The sequence below is a fragment of the Dendropsophus ebraccatus genome, chromosome 13, assembly GCF_027789765.1.
Source record: "Dendropsophus ebraccatus isolate aDenEbr1 chromosome 13, aDenEbr1.pat, whole genome shotgun sequence".
NCBI classification, from domain to species: Eukaryota; Metazoa; Chordata; class Amphibia; order Anura; family Hylidae; genus Dendropsophus; species Dendropsophus ebraccatus.
In genome coordinates, this window is record NC_091466.1 from 61,460,788 (window position 1) to 61,486,160 (window position 25,373).

Below are 25,373 nucleotides of genomic sequence, written 5' to 3' on the forward strand. Positions count from 1 at the left end.
ATAAATAACCATTACCAATTAAAACACAGTTGTACGACAGCTTTGCTCTTTCCATTTTAAAAACAAGCAATATCATTCCTTTTTTTTTTTTTTAATATATAATCAGTTTTCTCTTTTTGAAAATGTTTTTTCTTTTTTTTCTATAATCAAAGAGAACGTGAAAATGGAAGTAAAGAAAGAAGAAAAAAAGAGTAAAAAGAAATTGACTTGATCATCAGATTGGAATGGCTGGATCGCCCCGCCGGCTCGAGAAGCCTATGACGCAGCTTGTGAGGATATACAGCCACGCGTCACCGGCCCCTCGGACGTTGCGGGGCTCATAACAGTGAACAGAAACTGCACAGGAGTAAGGCAGGAAGGTTGGAGGGGATAAAGGAACTGATGGGAAGAAGGGTTTAACTCAATAATCCACATTTTTTTGTCAGTGTCCGTCACAGATGGGAGACGAGTGACGGGTTAAACTAACATGGTGATGGAGGTCTTTTTTTGTTTTTAAGTTTAATGAAAAGTAAAAACAAAGAAAAGAAAAAAAAAAAAAAAAAAAAAGATCACAGTTCAGAAAGAGAGATGCTGGACGAGAAGCCAGACGAGAGGACATCACAATCATTGTTCAGTTATCAGTTGCACAGGAGGAGCAGCGGAAAATGTCACTGAGTTGGTTATGATGGACGTTATCAATGGATTGAAGTTGAGATGGAAGGAAAACTGTTGTTTGGGAATTTCTCAGCCTGATGATCCAGAGGTAGCCAGCATTTTAGTTTTTTTTTTTTATATATATATTTTTTTTAGTATTATTATTTACTATTTTTAATTATTTTCTTGTCCATTGAATTTTTTTTAAAAGTTTTTTTGTTTTTTTTTGTTTTTTTACGACTGCATGCATAGCATGAGAAGATGCTGGGTTTATGAACGACCACAATTCAGTGGCTTGGTGGCCCAAATGCAGAGGTTAACATAATGATCTGGCTAGTTGGCACTCAGAAACATGGAGGAGGTGACAAGTTGGAAAACAAAAACAAAACGAAAAATAAAAAGTAAAAAAATAAAAAAGGCTTATCCTAAAAATTAAAAATTAATAAAAATGGCCCTTGGAGGAACCTGCGCTGCGACAGGTAGACACACGCCGGAAATGAACACTACCTCAGCTAAACAAGCATGCAGGGAAGTACTGACTGAAGCCGACATAAAGATGCCCCACGGAAAAAGAACATGCAGGTAAACGACCATCGGAGCCTGCGGCGGCTGGTGTAGCCTAGCCCCGGAGGGATCAAAAACAGCTAAAAATCACAGATACTGTTCACAGTAAATTCTACATTGACAACACTAAGAGATCGCTAGTGTTAAAATTATACACAATCAGAAGCGTTTTAAAAGGCAACGCCCTCGCTAAGTCGTTGCAGATAATGAAACCTCATCAGCTAACAGTTGGCACTTTAAGTTGTCGTGCGTGCGCGTGGTTTGGCTTAAAAAATCCCCAATACGCACACAACACAACACTACATCTAAAAGGGGAAGGATGTTAATGGATCAACTGGTGCATGGCTGGCCAGGTACTATGGGGTCTAATTAAAGCCCCAGTCCTACAAACCCCAAATGAAAACCATTAACATTAATAGTAAGTGATAATTAACTTGTTTATAGCTTAATTTGTAATACAAAAAAATATGAAAGCTGGAGGCTGTACGATAAAGAGAGGAATGCCTTCAAATATTTAGCTGCCACAGCCCCGAACAACGGCAAGTAACACGTTAACTCAGACTGCCATTGTGTATTTGTTGCTGAACGCGTGACACCGGTGTCTCTCCAGAGTACGACTAGAAATACGGTCGACTAGTGAAGGGGGGGAAAAAAAAAGCATGGGGGTGATTAATGCAATTAAAACAAGATGGGGGTGAGAGACTGGGGGTTTAGAGGGTTTCAGCATGAAGGGGCAGGAGGAAAAACCCAATGGAGGAAGAAAACAGACACAGCTCTCGTGAAAACCAAACGCCACCCATCAGAAGAATTAAATCCAATGGGATCAGCGAGCCATAAATGATAGAAATGTAGCCTGGCCAGCCGGAATATTTGTCATACAGGTTGTTATGAAGACACTGATCTGTAAACTTACCAAAAAGGTTATTTTTCCACAGTTTTAACCATTTTTAATATATATTTTTTACAGTGCTTTTTTTGCAACTATATTGCTTTTAGATAATATATATATATATATTTCTCTTTTATGTTTTAATTTAAAACTATTTTTTTTTCTTTTTTTTTATTCCAAAACATGTGTTCCCTCATACGCTGCCACCCCAGGGCAGGACGCATGAGTGAAGTTGGACAGTGCTTTTGATTTTCTTTTACTCCCTTTTGTTTTATAGGTAACTCACCCACCCCAACCCCCCCTGCTGTTTTCCAGCAAAACAGTAGTTCAGTTACAGCGCCACTTAGGACTAATACTGATAACTGTGCGGGTTCTGAAGGGACCAGCAACACGTGGCTCTGCAGTGCATTACTGGAAGCGTCAGCCCTCACAGAAGTTTAAAACCTATGCGTCACTTCATGTTTACATTCAGTTCATTTTCAACTACAACAATGCTGGTAAAATGGCAGGCTTCGAAAAACTTTTACTTTTTTTTTTTCTCTTGACGCGTAAACAATAAAACCTCAACGAGAGAGAGAGATAGAGAGAGATAACCTGTCAAAATCTTTCAAATTAAAAAAAAAATTAAAAAATAAAAAACACTAAAAAAATCCCCTCTCTAAAACATCCGCAGAACATGTATTATTTACAGATGCGCTTTGTCAACACTGTTGCGTTCATTTGCATAATTATATATTAACAACCCGACGCGCACTTCCCCTGCCAATAACAAAACGAAAAAAAAAACAAAAAAAAAACAAAAAATAAAATTCAAATAAAAAATAAAATATAAATCGCTCCTGCAAAATACAGTACATCCATGAAAAGAAGAAGGGATAAGGGAGGGACAATTAAGTTAACATCCTGGGAAGGGAAGAAGGACAGAGAGGGGGGGGGGGGGCGATTAACCCACTTTCTGTGGGTTGGCCGCCCGAACACCTTGCTCGTAAGTGACTCGTTGCGTGATTAGATACTGGGCAGCTTGCGTGGCGGCTGGTGTGCCTGTTATGGTTACCTTACGGTTTCTGGTACCGGGGACAAACTCCCCTTTTTTGGAGATCTGTATCCTGGCGCCAGTCAACTCTTGATATTCCACCAATGTCTTGCCACCTTTGCCAAGAATGGCACCTACTAGATTTTCTGGCACAGCAATTTCTACTACGTCCTTGGAGCCGTCCGTTGACTTCTCAGTGCCCAAAATGGCGCTAGCAGCTAGTGGGGAGGCTGCCCCAAAATATCCATTAGTAGCTGCCGTGGCTGCAGCTAGGCTGCCTAGTGCAAACGTTCCAGCCGCTCCCCCTGCAGTGCCACCACCCGCAGTTGCTTCGCTGGCATAGGTAGCCAGCAAGTTGGCTGCTGCAGCTGCGGCTGGATTGGCGCTTGCAGCAGCGGCTGCTAGTGCTCCAGTGGCTGCTGCTTGACTCAGTCCCAACCCTAAAGTATTGAGGTTGTAGCCATAACTGGCCAAGGTGTTAAGAGCTGATGTAATAGCAACCAGATCATTGCCAGTGAATCCGGAGAGCACGGCAGGGAAGGCAGCCACCCCGGCGAGGTTGGCATGTCCTAGGAGCCCTGCTGCTGCAGCAGCGGTAGGTAGAACTTCAGCAGTGTTGGCGTATGGAGATCCTGTGGGATTGGAGTTAGCTACAGGTCCGGTGACATTGGCATAGCTGATATTCAAGCAGCTGCCACTCTGTGGGTCCTCCTGGATCTTCTGCACTATGAGCTCTACGGCTTTGCGGTTTTGTTCTGGCTCTCCACTTACAGTCACCACTCGTTCCTGCAGATTAATACCATCTGGTTTTTGGGAAAGCTGTACCCATGCACCAGATTGTTCCATTACTGCCTTCACAGTGGCTCCTCCTTTACCGATGATCAGACCTGCAGTGCTGTTGGGAACGATGATCTTCACCTAAGGTCAGAAAAAAAATGAGGAAGGAACCAAAGGAAGAAAGAGAGATAGGTGGACATTACATCAATAACAAGCAAGGTAAATAATTCAGTGTGGTGGTGTGTTCGATGAGAGACAATGTCTACGCTGTACATTTCCATCACATAGCACAATGAGCCTACTTCCAAGACGGTGGCCTTCCAAGTAGTATGGTGCTGCCTCGGCTTTATGACAATGAAGCTAGGTGGTGATATTCTTTCTACATGACTCACGTTCATTAAATTTACCAAACATTGTTCCACTGTCATATGATTTACGTCTTCCCGAATGATCACTTTATGGACGGAAAAAAAAACTCTTAGTAATCGTTCCTCTGCTGAATTATTAGAATTTTTTTCTAATCTACGAAATGGCGCACTTTGGTTGCTGCCATAGTTTAGGATGTGTTATAGACATTACAATATTTTATACAGTGTGACAATAGGAGGGAAAAAAAAAAAAAAAAAAGAGTCAGTTCTTGGAAAAAGGGTTAAAGGTTGAGTACAACCCGGGTGGGGAGCAGAGTCAGTACGAGGAGCTCCTGACAGGCGCTCGCAGGCAAAAGGACACCCATAATTTACAAAATCGCTGGCAGGACCAAAGAGCGCAGAGTGTAATTGACTGTAATATAACATTGTAATGAAATGATTGATCTAATTAGCTCTGCCTGGTTATCAGTAGTGACCTCGGCATGAGGTGGGAGCAGCAACCGTCCTTGCTGCACGCTATGCTTGTAACCAAAATGGAGATCATGTGGTGCTTGGGATTTGATATTGAGCATTATATAATACGCAAGCAATGTCGAAGGGCTTTTGCGTCTTAAAAAAAATCTATATTAGCTGGTAAATCACATGACAATGGAACATACCGGTAATATCTTAAAGGGGTTTTCCAATGATGAAACCTATTGTTCAATTGTCTAATAAATGAACATATACTGGTAAATAAAGTTATTTTACTACCTCTCTATAATCATGTTTCGTTCTGATGCAAACAGTATGTTCTGCTCCCATTATTACTTCACTTCCTACTAGAGTAGATCCTGTAATGGACTTCCTGTTCTTGCTGTACACTCTGGCTGGGAAATCAGGCAACACAATCTCCCCTCTACTATGTGGGACGGTCCTCTAGGTTTGGTCAAAAAGGCGTAGTGGTAGGGGGTCAAAGTTTGCTAAATTCCTGCTAGACTGTACAACAGGAAGTCTGCTACAGAATGTAAACTAGACAGAAACTGGGGCAATGAAGGCAACAAAGCAAACAGTTTGTATTAGCAGAAGATTAAAAGGGTTGTCCAGCAAAAAAAAAAAAAAAAAAGGTGGACAGCAAGGGATACCGTAAACTTAAAAATCAATTGCAACTTGTCTGTCCCAGTCCAGCGCAGGTGCCTGTCCTGCTCCCCTACTGATCTCCTCTTTCTCCCGCTTCCTGTGACATCTCGGCATGTCCACTCAGCCATTCAATGACTGAGCTGGGCACCGCTGCAGCCACTGCCCGGCTGAGCAGGCAGCTCTTGTGGTGTTGTCACGTCACAGGAAAACGGAGAAAGAGAAGACCTTTAAGGGTCACTTGATTATTATGTTTACAGCACCCCCTGCTGCCCACATATTTTCCCCTAAACAACCCATTTAACAACAGGCAGATCGTAAAAATTATGTATGTACCAATATATGTTCATTCATCGGACAGTAAAAATAGGCTTTAATCTCTGAAAATCCCTTTAAAGGGGTACTCCATCCATTTATGTTTTTTGATATATTGCTGCTCTTGCATAGAAAATAAAAAACATCTTATTCTCACCTACCATGCTCCCCTGGTTTCCTCCTGTAGTGCCTTCTGTTCCCCCCGCAAAACGCTCACACTGATACTCAGAAGTGACAGCCTGCTTAGCCAATCACTGACTGAGGCGGGCAGAGCTGGGGCAAGTGGTTGGCTGAACAGGCTGTCACTTCCGAGATGAGCTTGTCATGAAGTAGCAGCAAGAGTGTTCAGCAGGGGATCCAGAAGACACCACAGGAGGACCCCTGGGGATGTGTGGTAGGTGAGAATAAGATGTTTCTTCTTTTCTATGCAAGAGAAGCGATATATCAAGAAACACAAATTGCCAGAGTACCCCTTTTAAGGCGTGCTAAAATCATTATGTTGAGTGAATCAGTAGAGTTGCTATCACATGTATGGATTGGATCTATCAATACAGTTTTATGAAGGTAGAAATGCCACCTACACACAACTCAGGCTCCAACAAACATGTATTTGTAATAGACCCTTAATAATGACAGCCAGCAGTATGGGCAGGTGACATGTCTATCACATTACACTGGTCGGGGACTAGGTTGTCCCATAGGGTCCGCCACTGTTAGCTTGGTGTTATGATTAAAGATCTGACTCATCTGTTATGTGAGGAAGTCAACACTCTTTTTTGTTTTTACCAGTCTCGTTCTTACCATAGGAAACACTAAAACAAATACAAGTTGCAATGAATCTACCAAAACAAATTAAAAATAACGAAACCAATGCAGAAAATATGAAATTAATGGATCATAAGAAAAATGTCAACTGTTTATAGTAGATGGTAATAAATATTGTATATACTTATCACTATAGTATTGATCACTATAAGGCTATGTTCACACATTGTAAGCTTTGTATTAATCACGGCTGTTGTTGCTGATTTGCAGTTTTGTGCAGCCGCACCAACATGTCAGTTCACACAATGGAGAATGTGGCTCTGGCCGCACTCTCCATTGTGTGCAATGGCGAATTGGGACCCGGGCGCACACGGGTTTAACCCCTTAACGACGCATGGCGGGTATACCCGTCATGCAGCCGTTAAGGGGGATCAGAAAGGGCTCCCGGCGTGAGCCCTCCCTGCAGCCCCCGGTCCCCGATTGCTATGTGCAGCCAGGGACCACAAGTCTTAGCCGCGGCGGCCAGCTAATTAACTATTCAAATGCAGCTGTCAAAGCTGACAGCTGCATTTGAATAGTGACTGTGCCCCTCTCCCTGGTGTCTAGTGGGGGATCTCCCCTCCCCGCGATGCGATCGCGGAGGGGAGATCCATTCTAATGAGTCGGCCGAGGCTCAGCGTCGGAATGACACGGATCCCGGCTCGGCAATCTATGTAGATGGTCTGCTGCAGACCATTATAATAGAGCACCGATTTGATAGATCGGTGCTCTATTATATACACAGCATTGATCTCAATGGGAGATCAGTGCTATGTATATAGAAGTCCCCAAGGGGTATCAGTGCTGTGTATATAGGAGTCCCCCAGGGGGATCAGTGCTGTGTATATAGAATATATAAAAATGTGTTTTTATTAATAAATAACCCCCCCCCCTAATAAAAGTCCAAATCACCCCCCCTTTTCCCATTTTATAAATAAAAATAAATAAATAAACAAATATGTTTGGTATCGCCCCCCTCACGGTAAACGTCGTTAGCGCAAAACAAAATTCCAAAGTGCAAAATTGCACATTTTTGGTCGCATCAAATCTAGAAAAATTGTAATAAAAAGCGATCAAAAAGTCGCATATGCGCAATCAAGGTACAGATAGAAAGTACAGATCATGGCGCAAAATATGACATATCAGACAGCCCCATAGACCAAAGGATAAAAGCCCTATAAGCATGGGAATAGAGCAATTTTAAGGAACGTTTATTTTCTGTAAAAGGTTTTAATTTTTTACGAGCCATCAATTAATATAAAAGTTATACAAGTTGCAGATCGTTTTAATCGTACCGACTTGAGGAACATATATAACATGTCAGTTTTTCCATAGGATAGACAGCATAAAAACGAAGCCCTCCCAAAGAAAAAGAATTGCGTTTCTTTTTTCAATTTCACCGCGCATATAATTTTTTTCTGGTTTCGTTGCAAATTTTATGCAAAAATTCAGCCTGTCATTGCAAAGTACAATTAGTGATGCAAAAAATAAGGGCTCATGTGGGTCTGTAGGTGTAAAAATGCAACTGCTATGGCCTTGTATACACAAGGAGGAAAAAACAAAAACGCAAAAACGAAAATTAGCCCGGTCCTTAAGGGGTTAAATTCAACTGAAATGAAGATCATCCGGTCGGTGCCACAGTACCAGCCAGGATGATTTTCACTGACACCGGCCGTGTCTTACGATGTGTGAACCCAGCCTAATAGTGATCCTATCCCTAGCTTCTATACCTAACTATCTATTATACTACTCTGTAACTCTGTAATTTTTTGGAAAGATTACATATTTTTGTACCAAAGACAGGACATTGTTTCCAGCAGCCATGTGTGCGGTCACTCCTGGAATCCCACATTGCATGTACTGGAAACTAATGTGTTACTTATGTCCTATGTATAAGTATTATGGTATTGGTATTTATTAGAGAGGAGCGAACCTCAAGCACACTCAGGTTTGTCAGAAGCAGAGCGTGCAGCTTTAGTTACTGATGGCTGTAGAAGTTGGATGCAGTTCTGGAAAACATGGATACAGCCTACAGCCTAAGGGCCCTATGACAAGGGACGATTATCGTACAGAAAGAAGTTATATTGTACGAATTTAAACGATAATCGTCCCATGTAATTGCAAGCAACAATAGAAAAATTGTTTGTGTGTCGTTGATTTAGTTCTGACCCTAAAATCATTGTTATTCGTTCTCTGTAATTCCGCATCAGATGGTGTAAACGATCGTAGTAACAATCGTAACGAACAAGGAAAAGATAAAACTGCACTCACTGTACTAATGTGCAGCCTTTATGTTGTAGGCATTTAAAATTCCGGCAGGTGCATCTGTAGCGGGCTCGGACCCCAACCGCTAATTCACACAAGCTATCACAGCTGTTTCACGCGCATGCGCGCTTCGTCCAAAGCGCATGCGCGTGAAACAGCTGTGATAGCTTGTCCGAAGATGGCTGTAATAGCTTCGTCCAAAGCACGTATGCGCGTGAAACAGCTGTGACAGCCGAGTCCGCTACAAATGGACCTGCCGGAATTTTAAATGCATACAAAATAAAGATTGCACATTAGTAGGGTGAGTGCCCTTTCATCTTTTTCTCCTTATTAGATATATTTATGAATTCTTTGAATTTCTAAAGGAGCACCCCGTACATGATTTTTGGTTATATGCAACCTCACTGCACCATTTAAGTTGTGCCCGAAGGGAAGTGCTGGTACTGTCTCCCTTTCTAAGGCTATGCTCACACTATGTGAACAACCGGCCGTTCCATGACCCAGGCCGGGTCACGGAACGGCCGGTCTTAGCCCGGATCATCCCGGCCGGTACTTAAGTACTGGCTGGGTGATCTTTCCGCGGAGCTCTGATGCGGGCGCATCAGCGTGTGCCCGCATCAGAGCTTCCCATAGCACACAGTGAAGCAAGCGGCCGAAGACGCTTCTTCACTGTGTGAACTGACAGGTCTTTCTGCGGCCGCAATTCACTGAATTCCGGCCGCAGAAAACTGACGTGTCAGTTTTTTCCGGTGCCGCATGGGATCCCGGCCGGAGCGCATACGATGTGTGTACGCTCCGGCCTGGATCCCATTGCAAATAAGGCTATGTTCCACCCTCAAAACTACGGCCATAGTTCTGCGGCGAGAACTACGGCCGTAGTTTTACGTAGTGTGAACATAACCTAAAGGTTAATCGGAACTAACGACTATCGTTCTGTGTAATATGCTCAAGGATTTCAGGTTAACGGTAAACAATCTTGTTTGGGATCGTTTACCGTTAATCGTTAAAATTGCTTTGTCTAATAGGACCCTAAGGGCTGAATCCAACCTCTTTAGCCACCGTTACCCAAATGCTGCAGGCTTGGACAAACCAGAGCGTACTCAAAGTTCACTCATCTCTAGTATTTATGTAAATCAATATGGAAAGATGCATTTTTTATTAAATTCTTGCACTCATTGCATATGTCCATAAGCTGTGCAAGCTACAATTCCTTACCAATGATGTTGGCCCCAGTTGGGTAGTAGTAAACAATAAGGCACGATTACTCCCATGTGTATGTGTAACTAGAGGTGACCTACTGTAATCTAATCGATATGTTATGTAATGTGATCTGATCTACACGTTGTCTCACAATTACGCTGCCCATGATGATGAGCCCTGACATGTGGATGGAGCTGTACTCCCGTATGTGAATAACATGAAATATGGAGAATGGTACTGTACCTGGCTGGCTCTGGAGATGGTCATGGGGTCAGATGGAGAGGACTTGGTGGCTGGTGGTAATGATGACAATGTCTGCAGAACAAAGCAGGGTCAGAAGCAGAATTCAATCAGCTCTAGTAATAAATTCACCCCTTCACTGCCAGCATCCGCCTGCTGGGAAACAATGCGGCGTGGAAGTGTCTGGCACCGAAGGAGTTAAAACCAAAGAATAGGGGAGGAAAATAAAAAAAATGTAAAAGCATTCCCAGGAACAGCAAGGGTGAGAGGAGGATGGATGAGATTGGATTAGTGATAGAAATTATCAGGAAAAGTTAAAAAAGGAAAAAAGATCCCACCACAAATCTATACATCTCTATACATCACAGTGAGTTAGTGGCATGCGTGACAATAGGAAATAACCTTATGTAGATAATAGCAAACCTACAAGGGTATTAATATAGTGTGAATAAGGAAAGGGGTGGGGTGCACTTAACACAATTATTCACCCTGGGTCACATAGGTTATCCATGACACTCATCCAATACATAAATACAATACAGATTCTATCACCATCAACTATCAGTTTAATCAGTCTATTACAAGGCTCAGTTATCGGGCGGTCAGGGTGGCCCTTTGCTTCCATCACTTGTTGGCCGCACAGAGATGTGCAAGCAACAAACAATGTTTTATTTTTTTATTGGTCGAAAGGAAGCGATTAGCCGACAAATAACCATCCGTTGGCTGATCATTGCACCTTATACAGGGCGATATTGGCCTGTTCAGCTGGTAATCGTCCCATGTTATAAGGGCCTAAGTGACACTAGCAAGAGACGATGGAGGGATAAAAAAAAAAAAGGGGGCAAACACAGAATTATTACTGCAAATGAATATGTTCAAGACACTGTACAAAGTGTACCGGCAATACTTGTAGAAAGTCTATGATGCAATAGTAGACTATGAAAGCAACAAATACTTAAAGAAGTTTGGCCCAAAGTATTTTTTAATATGTTATTACTTATGGAAAGTTAGACAAATTCCTACTGTACATTAATTATGGGAAATGCACACATACTGCTATTTCCCTTAATTTAGTAGATCAGGTAGGCTTCAGATTCTGTAAAAAAACTGTGACGTCACAAATCAGTTGTAATTCCTATGGCGTGTCCAACAGGGGGCGCACTATATGTAGAAGTCTATGGCACTGTATTGTTAGTTGCAAATGCCCCTCTCTCCCTCCCTGCTCAGTGCCCTCCAAGTGTAATGATTGAATACAATGCAATACTTTGGGGAGCAAGGACATTTCACCCCCTGCTGGACACGCCATAGGAATTACAACTGATTTGTGACGTCACGGTTGTTTACAGAATCTGAACCCTGCCTGATCTACTAAATTAAGGGAAATAATTAATGTACATTGGGAATTTGTCTAACTTTCTATAAGTAATAACATATTAAAAATAAGTTTTGGCCGGAGTTGTCCTTTAAAGGGGCTGTCTGGACTTTCAGTCAATGGCCATCAATGAATGATCTGTAGGGGTCCTCAAGATCCACCTATTCATTGTCATGGGTACAAATACATCTGTGTCTGGTGCACCATCACATCTTAGGCCTTAGATCAGTTTCGAGTGTAATCTACTGATACATGTACCCCTTTTATGGACAAATGCATCACCATAAGGCAGGATCGAGTTGAGGGGTGGACCAGGGACAGAGTTCTCCCTGGGATGGTCTCCCCATATTTTCATGTACTTATGACATATCCTTGCCATCCGGTACCTGCACTCTTAATATGACTGAACATGTACTTGGAGAATACTGCATGAACCGGATAGGAATCACATGCATTTGGGTGCAGTACGTGATGGTACCCCAGTGCCCTGAGTATGCTGCACCACTTGGCTCTGATGTATCATTTTGATCTGCATATTATATTCATGGACTATTTCATGGAGCAGCTATTGGAACTATTGGCTTTGTTCCTGTACACACTTGGTGCTGATGCTGCATATACCAGGTGGTGCATGAACTATACCTATACAGTGGGTGAAATATATTTTGCAACCACCTATTGTGCATTTGATTAATCTCTCTTATTATTTTTGTGGCTTATTGAGACTATATCAGTATAGTGCACATACTGCATACACGTAGCGGCACTGAGACTATTATACCTAATATATGATACCAATCTGTGCCACGCAGATGATGCATGATTGACAGAGAAGGGTAGCCACATTGTTTTGACCTAGTTTCATCCCACTTTATTGTTATCAAATACTATTGAGTATTGCATATGTTTTTAGGGCACATCTGTGAAAGGTTATCGATTATACCCCACATGGGGTTATCTAAAAGACATCAGTGAACTATATCTGAAGCTTGGTCCATTGGGTGGGACAGAGCTTCAGTGCCAGGCACACCCCCGCATGTGGGGGCCCTTTTACTTTGGGCAATGGGCTGCAGATGAAGAGACTAAAACTGGTTTCAAGAGCCTTCAAAAGGATCTATCAGTCATGTGGCCCATTAAATTCATCACTGTTGGCGGCACAGTAGTGGTTTACATTGGGCAATGTGCGACCAATCGCGACGATTTAAAGCCAAAGACGTGATCAGCCAATGAGCAAGTGTTTGCTTATTTGTCGGCACATTGCTGGTCCTTTTACACCGGCTGATTACCGGTAATGAGTGTACCCAGGCACTCAGATCAGTATAGCTTCCTAGGAATGTTCATTTGCCCGATCAACCAATGTAAAAGGAGCCTTAAGAGGATACTCCAGGGAAAATTTTTCTTTTAAATCAACTGGTATAGCAAAGTTACTTTACTTTTATTTAAAAAATCTCCAGTCTTCCAGTTCTTATCGGCTGCTGTATGTCCTGCAGGAAGTGGTGTATTCTTTAAAGTCTGACACGTTGCTCTCTGCTGCCAACTCTGTCCATTACAGGAACTGTTCAATTCAAGCAAATTTTATATGGGAATTTGTTACTGCTCTGGATAGTTCCTGACATGGACAGAGGTGGCAGCCGAGAGGGCTGTGTCAGACTGGAAAAAAAATACACCACTTCCTGCAGGGCATACAGCACATAAGTAGTACTGAAAGACCTTAAATTTTTTAAATAGACATAATTTACAAATCTGTATAACTTTCTGACGCCCCTTTTTATTTCTCCAAAGTACCCCCTTTTAAAAAGAACCAATCAGCCCGATTGGGCTGATAAGGTTTCCAGGAGCGCTGTATAAAGCTCCTGCAGCAGCCGCGCCACGTACCGGCCACGGCTGCTGCAGGAGCCTTATACAGCGCTCCTGGAAACCTTATCAGCCCAATCGGGCTGATTGGTTCCCTTTAAGATATTTGGGCAAACAATGGAGGAGCCCCTTCATATATAAAATATTAGGCCACTATAAACACCTGAAAGTGACAGACAGCCCTTTTAACTATAAAGATCATTACAGTTATTATAGTTTCTAATAATATAATCCTTTTTTGCCTATTTCACACCTACAAAATGACATCCATTGGTCAATATCCTCCTTGAAGTTACATAGGACAGGATAAAGTACGCTGACCTCATATGATCTAGCTTCTACTAAAATAAATACAGCCGCCAGAGGGGACGTTGTAAAGGACATCATAAGGACTAGATTTCATAGTATGACATATCCTTGTACTATAAACCTAATTCCGAGCTGGAAAGTCCCACTGGATCATGTAAGAATAGTCAGCGGTGTGTCACTTTTACTCAAGTCACTTGGCAGGCCATAGCACAGTTCATAGTAGCCTCCATTTTTGGGGACCTATATAGTGACACATCAACAGCAGGCCAAAACCCATCTCTCTGGATATGAGACACATACTTGTTTGATACGGTCAGGGTTAACCGTAGTCTGTGGTTGCAGGATGCTGACCGGTTCCGTCTTGGCCACGTTCTGTGGCATTTCTCGGATTTTCTCTGCAATGAAGCCGTGGACAGCATTGAGAGCTTCTACAGTGCCCTGGATCAGACAGACCCGCTCTGTGGTACCTGCAAAGAGATGATGGTTCTCATTAAAATTTAATTCCGAAGAAAGAATCTGTATCAAATCAGGAATACTACTGCCTCAAGCTGCCAAAAAAAAAAAAAAAATACAACAACACTCCAACCATAACAATACTTGCAGTATGGATAGTCTGAGTTTTTCCAAGATAGACGCCATCAATATCTCTATGCTGCAGAAGAATTATCTCCCTTTATTTTAGTGCTTTTTTTTCCCTGCTGCCATAAAGTGGCATAGCAATTCTCAGCGGTGATCCGCAACGCCTGCCACGCCGCCAGAACTGTGGTTACCATTGGTAATAAAAAATAAAAAGCCGTAAATCAACAAACTCGGGGAGGAAAAAAAAAATGTTGTCATGTTTAAAAGCTTTCAGCCTTCATTAGAGTCTGAAAGGAACAGCGGGGTCCATCATCATCATGGCGGAGCTGACAGGACGGAGCCGGGAATTATAATGCTGCTGAGAAGTGCTAGCGTAAAGCCAAAAGGAGAAAAATAAAATAAAAAAATAAAAGCCTTGATAAGTACTTCCCACACCACCATATAAATCAGGCAGACATGAGAGTGGCCAGTAGGGGCACTGTGTCCTCCTTCTGCCATCCAAATCATAAATCCTATGGTATAATTGTTATGTTTAAAGTGTCACTTGTCGTATATATGTTGTTTTTTTTTTGCAGAAATCAATAGTTCAGGCGATTTTAAGAAACTTTGTAATCGGGTTTATTAGGCAAAACATTATTTGTATTCAAAAAACCTTTCCCCAGCCCCCCCCTTCCTCTCTCATTCACTGCTAATTATCAGGAAATCACATCTTGTTGCATCAGACATGCCCTGTCTGTTCTATGGAGAGGGGGGGGGGGGGAAGCAAGAGAGGAGAGGGAGATTAGTCGGCAGCAGAGAACAAAGGATTACACATCAGGAGCTGTGTGAAAGCAGATATTCAGAGGTCAGTGCTGATTTCAGAGGAGATAGCCAGTGATGTAGCTGTAAATTAACTCTTTGTTGTCCTGTTTTGGTGCCTCATCTCCCTCCACACCTCCCCTCTCCATAGAGAACAATGAAGAATTAGAGCTTCAAACTGCTTTTTCATGAAAAAAATGCTTTTTTCGGGTAATAAACCTAATTACAAAGTTTCTTAAAATCGCCTATTCATTTCTGCAAAAAAAATTAAAAATCCAAACGACGTTGACACTTTTAAGACTGATGCATTGTAACTTTACCCAAACATTTGAATTTCACGTTAACTGACGGCCGTTGCTCCAACAGCTTTGAGGAGTATCACTTTTTCCGAATGTGGACTTGCCGGCATCCTTTTTATAGCTCGAAGGAAGAAAAAAAAAGGGGATTTAATTGCACTTCTTAATTCCAGAAACACCCCGTGTGACTCCAGCGACAGTAGATGTATATCGGCAGCTCAGCAGTGACTGCCTCCAGATGCCTGAGAGCTCCTAGGTGCAAATCCTGCGTCTTTCGGATTTAAATACAAATATAATGAAATCTTAATGTGTTGCCCCCACCAGCACCACTCGCAGACTTCAGTCCTAATTGTAACAATTAGCAGGCGAATAGAATGTGCTAATTGTTCGGAGTGGCTAATTGCTGGTGTGCGCCTGTCACTGGATGAAAACTGTATTTATCTGGCACCCCCAACCCCCAGACACCATCCTCGGCAGGAGAAGGGATTTTCAGGGTAAATGATAAAGAAGAAATCTTTCCCGGGAGATCCTGGATCTAACCACCAGTCTAAACAGTTTTTAACACTTTATTGGCAATCAGGTGTTAATGGAGCTAGTCTGTAAAGTTGTGCTGCATAATATAGTAGATGTATCTTCAATGAACTCAACAGGAATGGGGAACCGTCCATCGAATGCAAAACTACAATTCCCATCATGCCTGGACAGCCTTTGGCTGTCCAGGCATGATGGGAATTGTAGTTTTGCAACAGCTAGAGGGCAATGTGATGCTGCGACACAACCCGTAATGTTAGTGAATGGGGCAACATCACATTAACCTCAATGGAAACCGTGTGAGATTACAACCTGCTTGGTACAAGTTGCAGAAATATTTTGGTTATGAAAGATAACCCAGCTTTTATATAGTATGTCCTATTATGTATATATATATATATATATATATATATATATATATATATATATATATATATGTTCACACTTTGTATGACATTGGCCGTTCCGTGATCTTTACTGCCGCTGAATTCGCTGCTGCTCACAATGGAGCGTGTGCCCGGAGCCGCACGCTCCATTGTGTGCATTGACAGGGTTTTCTGTGGCTGCTATTCATTGAATAGACATGTCAGTTTGTTGCGGCGCCGCTAGGCTGGAGTGTATATTTATCAAACATGGTGTAAAGTGAAACTGTCTCAGTTGCCCCTAGCAACCAATCAGATTCCACCTTTCATTTTCCCAAAAGTCTGTGAGGAATGAAAGGTGGAATCTGATTGGTTGCTAGGGGCAACTGAGACAGTTTCACTTTACACCATGTTTGATAAATCTCCCCCCAATGTGTATAAAGTCCGGACGGGATTCCTTAGAAGGTACCACTACGTAAGTTCCGTAGTAATCACGGCCGTTGTTACAACGTGATTATTAGGAAACTTACGCAGTGGGAACATGGCCTTACACTGTATACTTCATGATCACTGGCAAAGTGCTGATCTCAACGAAGCAATTGATCAGCGCTCCGCTCATCAAGCCAGCAGCTTTTTAGCGCTGCTCCGCTTCCTGCCGCTCCTCCCAGGATGCTAGGAAAAGCTGAATCCAATTCTGGGAAACTTCTCCCAGTATCCCAGGATTGGAATCATCTTTTCTCCAGCACCCAGGGTGGAGCAGCAGGGAGATCGACTTCTTTGAAATCAGCGATTTGCTCATCTCTAATCACTGGCTTCCATTTTAAAAAGAAACACACAATAAATGCTTCGTAAAAATAGAAAAGCAGAGCTAATATCTTTATATATTTTCAATAACAAAAACAGTGCCACCCCTGTCCTCAGGTTGCTTGTGGTATTACATCTCGGCTTCCCTCATTTCAATAGAACTGAGCTGCAATATCACACCACACTAGAGATGAGCGAACCGGGTTCGGGTTCGAGTCGATCTGAACCCGAACGTTCGGCATGTGATTAGCGGGGGCTGCTGAACTTGGATAAAGCTCTAAGGTTGTCTGGAAAACATGGATACAGCCAATGACTATATCCATGATTTCCACATAGCCTTAGGGCTTTATCCAACTTCAGCAGCCACCGCTAATCAAATGCCGAAAGTTCGGGTTCGGATCGACTCGAGCATGCTCCAGGTTCCTTGTGTTGGATAAAAAGGGCTAATGTTTTTTTTTTCCCCTTAATCCTATATAACTCTTTAAAATGTTGCAGCCAGTTTTTACTTTTTACTCCTACAGGTGTAAAGTGGTTAAAGAGCTGCTGACATAACGAAGCAATTTATGGTGTTTTCCAAGCTTAGAAAAAGCACGGCTACTTTCTTGCAGAAACAGCGCCACCCCTGTCCTCAGGTTGTGTATGGTATTACAACTCTGCTCCTTTCACTTCCATGGAACTGAGCTGCAGTACCACCCAGAAACTGAGGACAAGAGTGACACTATTTTTAGAAGATAGGGGATATGTTCTTTAAATCTTGAATCGCCCCCGGTTAAATGTGAAAACAAACTACAAACAGTGGTGTGGTTGTCCTGCGTGTCTCTAAATGCTGCAATGTCTGACAACATAGTCATCATAGCAATCAATTATTTGTGTGATATCTGCTGGTTAACATCTGTTCAGACCTCCCGCTGCTCTGCATGACTAATAATACGCTATATTACAGGATATGCATAGCAAGCGCACATTCTCTTCTGTTGCCTTATTATAGAGATAAAGTTCTTCATTCAGATCGTTCTTTTATGGCTTAAGAGCATAAGGACGAGGATGTTATGTAATACCACGTGTGCCCGGCAGTGGGCGCTGCAGGGAAAATGTACGGCTGGGGGATAAACATTTCACAGTGTGCGCGACAAAAAATGATGGGGGAGATTTATCAAACATGGTGTAAAGTGAAACTGGCTCAGTCGCCCCTAGCAACCAATCAGATTCCACCTTTCATTCCTCAAAGACTCTTTGGAAAATGAGAGGTGGAATCTGATTGGTTGCTAGGGGCAAGGGAGCCAGTTTCACTTTACACCATGTTTGATGCCCCTCCCCCCCCCCCCCCCCAATGACTCCAGCTCCTAATACATATCAAAACTTAATTTTATTGAGGGGGAATAGTCTGATTATGCCACGATAACACATGATACACGTTCACATGGACAAAGTGCACTTTATATGATGTGTTCACCATTTGATTATAAAAAAGAATAAAAATAAGCACAAAAAGTTACTAATAGGTGGAGCTGTAGCTATGCAAATAGCATTACAACTGTTCAATAGGTCTCCCTTGGTCTTCAACAACGCTCTCTATTCCCAGAACTATGTTTACTGTTACTTGCTACAACAAATGACTGGCATCCTTCAGATCTGGTACAGGTCTGTCGTGTAGGACGGGTCCGGAAACCTCATAACCAGAAGTGACGTAGGCTGCTATTGAGGTGGTACAGTGCCACCTATTGGCAATATTTTGTACAATTTTTTTTTTATTAAATGGGTTGTCCAGCGAAAATCTTTTTCTTTCAAATCAACTGATATCAGAAAGTTCCATAGATTTGTAATTTACTTTTATTAAAAAATCTCAAGTCTTCCCATGATTATCATCTGCAAAACAGTCCGTGGAGCCTCGGTTGCAAATCTCAAAACACGGGATAGCCAGATATCTCTAGCCTGTAGCCACGGGGTGCCTCCATGATAGGGAGAGCACCGCACCACCCTGATAGGTAGCCCCTTAAGTCCCACTCGGTTGCAAGTATTGGAACATAAATAGGGAAACAACAGGGTGGCCCCTTTTTGTCAACGTCTAACTCAAGGTGCGAGTATTGCGATCATGACAAGGGCTTGCGAAGGCAGGCTTCCACCCACAGACAGCTGTTTCGGGGTATTTGCCCCTCGTCAGTGTGGAGCAGGATTCTGGCTAGTTGGGGCAATGACAAATCAACCAACAAAACATAGTAATTACTGAACTCAAGGAGATCAGTGAAAAAATTCCAATTAAGTACTCATTGCTTTTGCATATTTAAATTTTTGAGGAGACTCTTGATAAGAGTACTTCACTGGAATTTTTCCACTAAACTCCTTGAGTTCAGTGATCATCTGCTGTATGTCCTGCAGGAAGTGTTATTTTATTTTCAGTCTGACACAGTGCTCTCTGCTGACATCTCTAGCCTAGACAGGAACTCTCCAGAGCAGTACAGGTTTTTTATGGGGATTCATATAAAACCGAGACAGAGTTCCTGTCTCGGCCAGAGATGTCAGCAGAGAGCACTGTGTCAGACTGAAAATAAAACATCTACTGCAGGACATACAGCAGCTGATAAGTATGCGAAGACCTGATATTTTTTAAATTACAGTAAATTACCAATCTATATAACTTTCTGATATCAGTTGATTAGAAAAAAAAAGATTTTCGCTGGACAACCCCTTTAAATCGATAGTGAGCACGTCATCTGTAATTCAATTGCCCATATGGAGCAGCCCTCCACGTTGGGGGGGAGTTTATTTTCATTAACCCTGTACTCTCCATGCCTGTTCTGTCTAAGGAACCATCTAAAAACAATGAGATAATCTCTATTTTTATTTTTATTCCCACCATGATTAACCTAAGACCAACAGGTCCGTCAAGATGGGGCAACCCCTTACACAAAACCCAAGCGTATCGGATTAATCTGGATTATCGGCTAGGATCCAAGATCAAAGGTTTCCCCAATGTCATCTTTCACCCAGGTATCCATGGCGTATCACGAGAACGTTTACGGATACACAAGTTATCAGGTTGCATAACGAAATGTCAGATGTAAGTTGCCTCTAAATCAGACCTTTCTTTCCGCCTGGAAGTAAAAGGGTTAATGTGTCAGATTGCGGATGCACTGCAGGCTTTATACTTTTATGCTTTGGTTCCTGCTGCTATAATCTGCCAAATGCCTTAATAATCCTGGGCCGAGGGGGGTGGGGGGGAGTATTTTTTTTTTTTAGAGCGATTAAGCATGCATACATACAATAGGAGACATAGATAAAGGACATAACACTGTGATACATATAAATAAATGATTATAAGCCCTTACTATTGCACAGTATAGGAAAGGGAAGACAAATTTACTAAGTAGGCAACTAAATGTGTCGCACAAAAGTGACATTTTTACATTGATTGCAAAATTCGAAAAATTTCCTACTTTCAGGATCCAAAGAAATTATAAATTTTGCAATTTTATCATGTCGCCACTAGAGGGGGATAGAATACATTTACAGGATTAGAAACTCATTTTTCTTTTTTTTAAAGGAAATCGATAAGATTCTTGCAAGGGTAAATTTAACCTTTTAGGATTTTAGTCTTTTGCAGAATATATTTTTGTGATTTGCTTCAATCTTTATGAACTTTTTCTTTTCTCGAGGTTCATTGGAACCCTTTTATATTTTTCAGTAGGTGAAAGGGCGTATACCCTGCAGGACATGCTTAGTCGGCACGGACACAGAACCTATTCTAATACTTCTCCGCTCCTGCATCTCCGCCGCCGCCGGCTTTGATAAGAATGAAATCTTGTGACGTCATCGTGACACCACCAGTTTCCATGGCAACCAGCCGATGGAGCATTGTGTATTTTCAATTGAGTGACAGGGAGCTAAATATTTTATTTCGCTTTCATGCCGCTGGAACCTGGCCATCGCCATGACAACCAAGTTTCAGCTGCTCGTGGGGTGATCATCGAAGGCCATCAATTCACGGCCTGCCAGAAAACACTTCATTACGTAGGATGGAGAATGCATAGACTATTCTCGTCCTTGCTGGGGTACGAGACAACGGCGGCTGATGGGACTTGGATGGCGTCGTTTTTGATAATATACATTGTATTTGTCGGTCTAAAACCACAGGGTGTCCAGGATGAACCAAATAGGTTAATAGGGCCCACTCCCCTCTTATAGCCTATAAAAACATGATCCCTTTTAGGTCTCATCCCACAAATGTCTGCTCTCACCGTTGTCGCCTTAAAGGCGTTGTCCAGACTTGGCCACTTTCTTCCAGAAACAGCACCTCTCCTGTCTTCAGTTTGGGTGTGGTATTGCAGCTCGGTTCCATTGAAGTGAATGGAGCTGAACTGTAAAACTACACACAACCTTAGGACTGTGGTGGCGCTTTATTTGCAGGAAAGTAGTTGTGTTTTTTTCCCCTTATCCTGGATAACCCCTTTAATACTGGAGCCAATGTTAGTTACTAGAAACATTTTTTTTTTTTTTTGACATAGCTATATGGGGGCTTGTTTTTTGTGGGACTAGTTGTACTTTTTTGAATGGCATCTTTCATTTTACTATATAAAGTGCTGTGTTACACTTGGGTGAAATAGACGCCTGTTGTTGAAAGCTCCAGGCTGATAGGTAAGAGGAGCAAATTTGGCATCACTGTGAGTTCAGGAAGGATATGATGGAGACACAGGACCTGGCGAGTTGACATCTTGTCATCTTGGACAGTCAGACGGCCACAGAGACAAAGTGACACAAGAAAGGGCCTCATCTAGTTTAGGATTCACCTGCTTCCCTGCAAGCCAGTCCGAGCCTAAGATTTTTATATTATTTTCTATTCTATATTATTATTTTTACCGTCAAGATCTTTTTTGGACAGTCAGACTGCCATAGAGACATAGTGACATAAGAAGAGGCCTCATCTAGTGTAGGGACCCACCTATGGATTCACCTACTTAGCTGTGAGCCAGTCCGAGCCTGGTTGGGATCCTTCCCCAATCATTTGTGATAAGTGGCTAAACCTAAGATTTTTATATTATTTCCATTCTAGAATATTATTTTTAACGTCATGATTTAAAAAAAAAAAAAAAAAAAAAAAAAAAAACCAAGTATATTGGTGGTTGTACAGAATACACAGCCTATAATAACCTATGAGCTCATGCCGTACCTTCCTGTCCCTAATGTTTTCATCGAAGTACATAGAGATTATTCCAAGTTTGTAAGCAAATAAATCACAGCTTGTTCCATCCCATGGACCTTTTCTTCCCTGGAAGGAGCATTGATTCCAGGGGAGAACAATGACTGCAATACGGCATTGAGTCATGTATATAGTCCAGGCGACCCCACATGTGATCAATATACCGCAATACTGGGTCGACTTCTATCGGCTGTGGTGCGGTATATATATATCAAAGCAACGTCCTGGTGGTGAGAAGAGTTAATTGTTGTGAATGGTGTGTCCTATATTTGTAGGTTCTGTAGCCTGCTGTGGAATGTAAAACCATAGGGAGTTCCAGGGCCTTAGTGTAAGCTGCAGAGGAGAGGAGACAGCTGTTCTTTTCTGAGCAATCATCGGAGCTATTAAAATGAGGGGTTGTTCCTTATCTCCCTGACACAGGCCTCAGCAGACATTCACTTTCCTATTCTCAGTCCATCTGTAGGGAATGGGGGGGGCGAGCAGCCTTTCTGATGACCTTTGACCTCTTGCCTTTACCTCTTTAGAACAACTGTGGACAAAAAAAATGTTTCAATGTGGTGAAACCGAATCGCTACAATATAATCCCATTAGTGAATAACACCAGTGTGGGTCTCTTCTGCGAGAGGAGGTGGGGGGGGGGGGGCAGATAATATCTAAACATTCCGGCAAACAGACAATGAAAAACAAACCAGATATTGACACCAACTGTTACCCCTGACCCTCCAGTATAGTCCTTAGCCTCCTCTGGGGAAATCATATTGCGGGCCTGTTGTGGTCAGTTTCTGCTAAATGTGGTCGGATGGGTTTCTCTATAGTGGTAGACTGGATTTACATTGCACTTCTGAACTCCTGCCTGGCTCTATGTTGGCTGAAAGAGAAGCCGCCGAAAAGTCATAGTTTGGTCCATTTTCCAAATGTATCTATTTTCTGAACGGAACTCGACCAGAAAAACACTTAAAGGAGAAATCCTACAAAGACTAAAATCAGCAGGAGGGTGGGGGTGGGGGTGTGAAAATAATAATTATGTAAACTCACCCTTCCTTGTGCTTCCGTTGCATCGCTCCAGAGTCCCAATGCCGGATGACATCTCCAGCTGGAACCCGGATACGTCACGGCCGTTGGCTGAGCAGGCAATCACTCAGCAGGGGTCGTGAAGTTGCAGCTAGCAAAGCTGCAGGACCCCGGCTGTGGTAAACGGGACCCCGGAGCGGCGCTATGAGTCTGAAGAAAGGGGTGAGTTTACATGATTATTATTTTCACCCCCATCCCCGTCTGCCCGCTGATTTTAGTCTTTGTGGGATTTCTCCTTTAATGTCTCACTTGCGGGCAACATCGGTATTACTATACGTAACATGGCATAGGCGCCACATAAAACTGCATATATAGACCAACAGTAGTATAATTGTTCTGCTTCACTGCAAATAAATCATATACTACCGAGAAACCGTCAAATAGGCATTTGAATGTATAGGGTGGCATGCCAGCGGCATAGTTATATGGGTACTCAGACCAAACAGTGTCTATTTATGACTATGTTTTGAGTGATATATATTTTATTTGGCGGTATGCCAAACTATACCAATTATACTCATGCTGAGGCCCTGGAATGTGATGTCAGACTTTTGTATACCCAACCAAGACTAACCTCCATGCTATTCCATGATCCACAGGGAAATTCCCCTCTCCTTTTTGCTAACAAGTCAAGGGTTATTGTTATCTAGAAACAAAGGGGATAGAACCAGCCAGCGCTCGGACCTGTCTGCCCTCTATCTCTACACGCCTTTGGTTTATTATGCACATTCACCCACATTCCTGCAGTGCCATCTGTTTCATCCTTGCTCAGCTGCATCTATACATTTCATTATTGACTCTGGTCTAACACCCAATAAATTACATGCTGAAATGTGACAGGATGACAGTCTCTCTTGGGTCATCTGACTTCCTGTAAACTACAGGGTTACATTATTATCTACCAGCTCTACCCTGACAGCTTACAGACCCCTCCACTCTCCACCCAGCTCTATCTGTATGTTGCTGCTATCTGTAAATTACCACCATATTCAGTGCTAGGCTATGTTCACACTACGGAAGAGCCCGGACGGGTCACGGAACGGCTGGTCTCTGCAAAGATTATCCTGGTCGGATGATCTTTCCGGCCGCAGTGTTCTGATGCGGTCACATCAGCGCGCGCCCGCATCAGAACTCCCCATACGACACAATAAAGCAAGTGGCGGGAGCCGCTCACTTCATTGTGTGAACTGACAGGGTTTCCTAAGGCCGCAAGTCACTGAGTTGCGGCCACAGAAAACTGACATGTCAGTTCTTTGCGGTGCCGCACGGGATCCCGGCCGGAACGTATACTATGTGTATACGCTCCGGCCGGGATCCCATAGCAGAATAGTCTATGTTCCACTCCGCACAAAGTACGGCCGTTGTTGCCGATGGCGACAACGGCCGTACTTTTACGTAGTGTGAACATAGCCCTAAGCTGCAGCGTTATAGAGCTAGAGATCTCACTCGATTACACTGCTGCCACTGCTATGTGTCTGTAATGAGTCTTATATGAGGCAGCCTGACACCGCTCTCCTGTGTGTTAGACAATCTGCAGCTGTATCACATATAATACTCTATAGTGTTAGGAGACAGAGACAGACCTTCTACCTCACTTATCTTCATTCACTGCACTTAAAGAATGTGTGGTGACTCATCCTCCTCTCTGTGCAAAGCCAGAAGCATCATAGGAAATGTGGGCAACATTAGGAAACCATATCAGAGGGGAAATAGGAATCAAGATGGCAGACAATCCCTGCAGCCAGCACACAGCTATAACTGGTATTCAAAGCATTCAAACCATTCTAAAATATCCTATGCTGCAATTATATATATATAATTTTTTTTACAGAGAATCATAACTTCTAAGTTGTTTCTATCCCTTAGAGCCAGAACATTTAGCCATGATACCATTCTGATTTTTTTTTCACAATGACTCCAGAGGAGAAATCAATCATTCCCATAGTAAATACAATATCACCATTGATACTTGGTTTCTAAAGAATGGCGCTATTTTCTC

General features: G+C 42.6%; 1 protein-coding gene across 3 annotated transcripts in view; it reads right to left on the bottom strand.

Annotated features, from left to right (window-relative positions):
* Window positions 1-2,361: 2,361 nt before the first annotated feature.
* The window catches only part of NOVA1 (NOVA alternative splicing regulator 1), a 76,534-nt gene continuing 53,522 nt past the window's right edge, over window positions 2,362-25,373 (bottom strand). For all 3 annotated transcript variants that reach the window (XM_069950308.1, XM_069950309.1, XM_069950307.1), the window contains 3 exons: window positions 14,040-14,206; window positions 10,208-10,279; window positions 2,362-4,037 (listed from right to left, as the gene is read on the bottom strand). In XM_069950308.1, coding sequence (XP_069806409.1) covers window positions 3,030-4,037; window positions 10,208-10,279; window positions 14,040-14,206 — 1,247 coding nt within the window. In that variant the 3' untranslated portion in view covers window positions 2,362-3,029. The remainder of the gene's footprint in view (window positions 4,038-10,207; window positions 10,280-14,039; window positions 14,207-25,373) is intronic.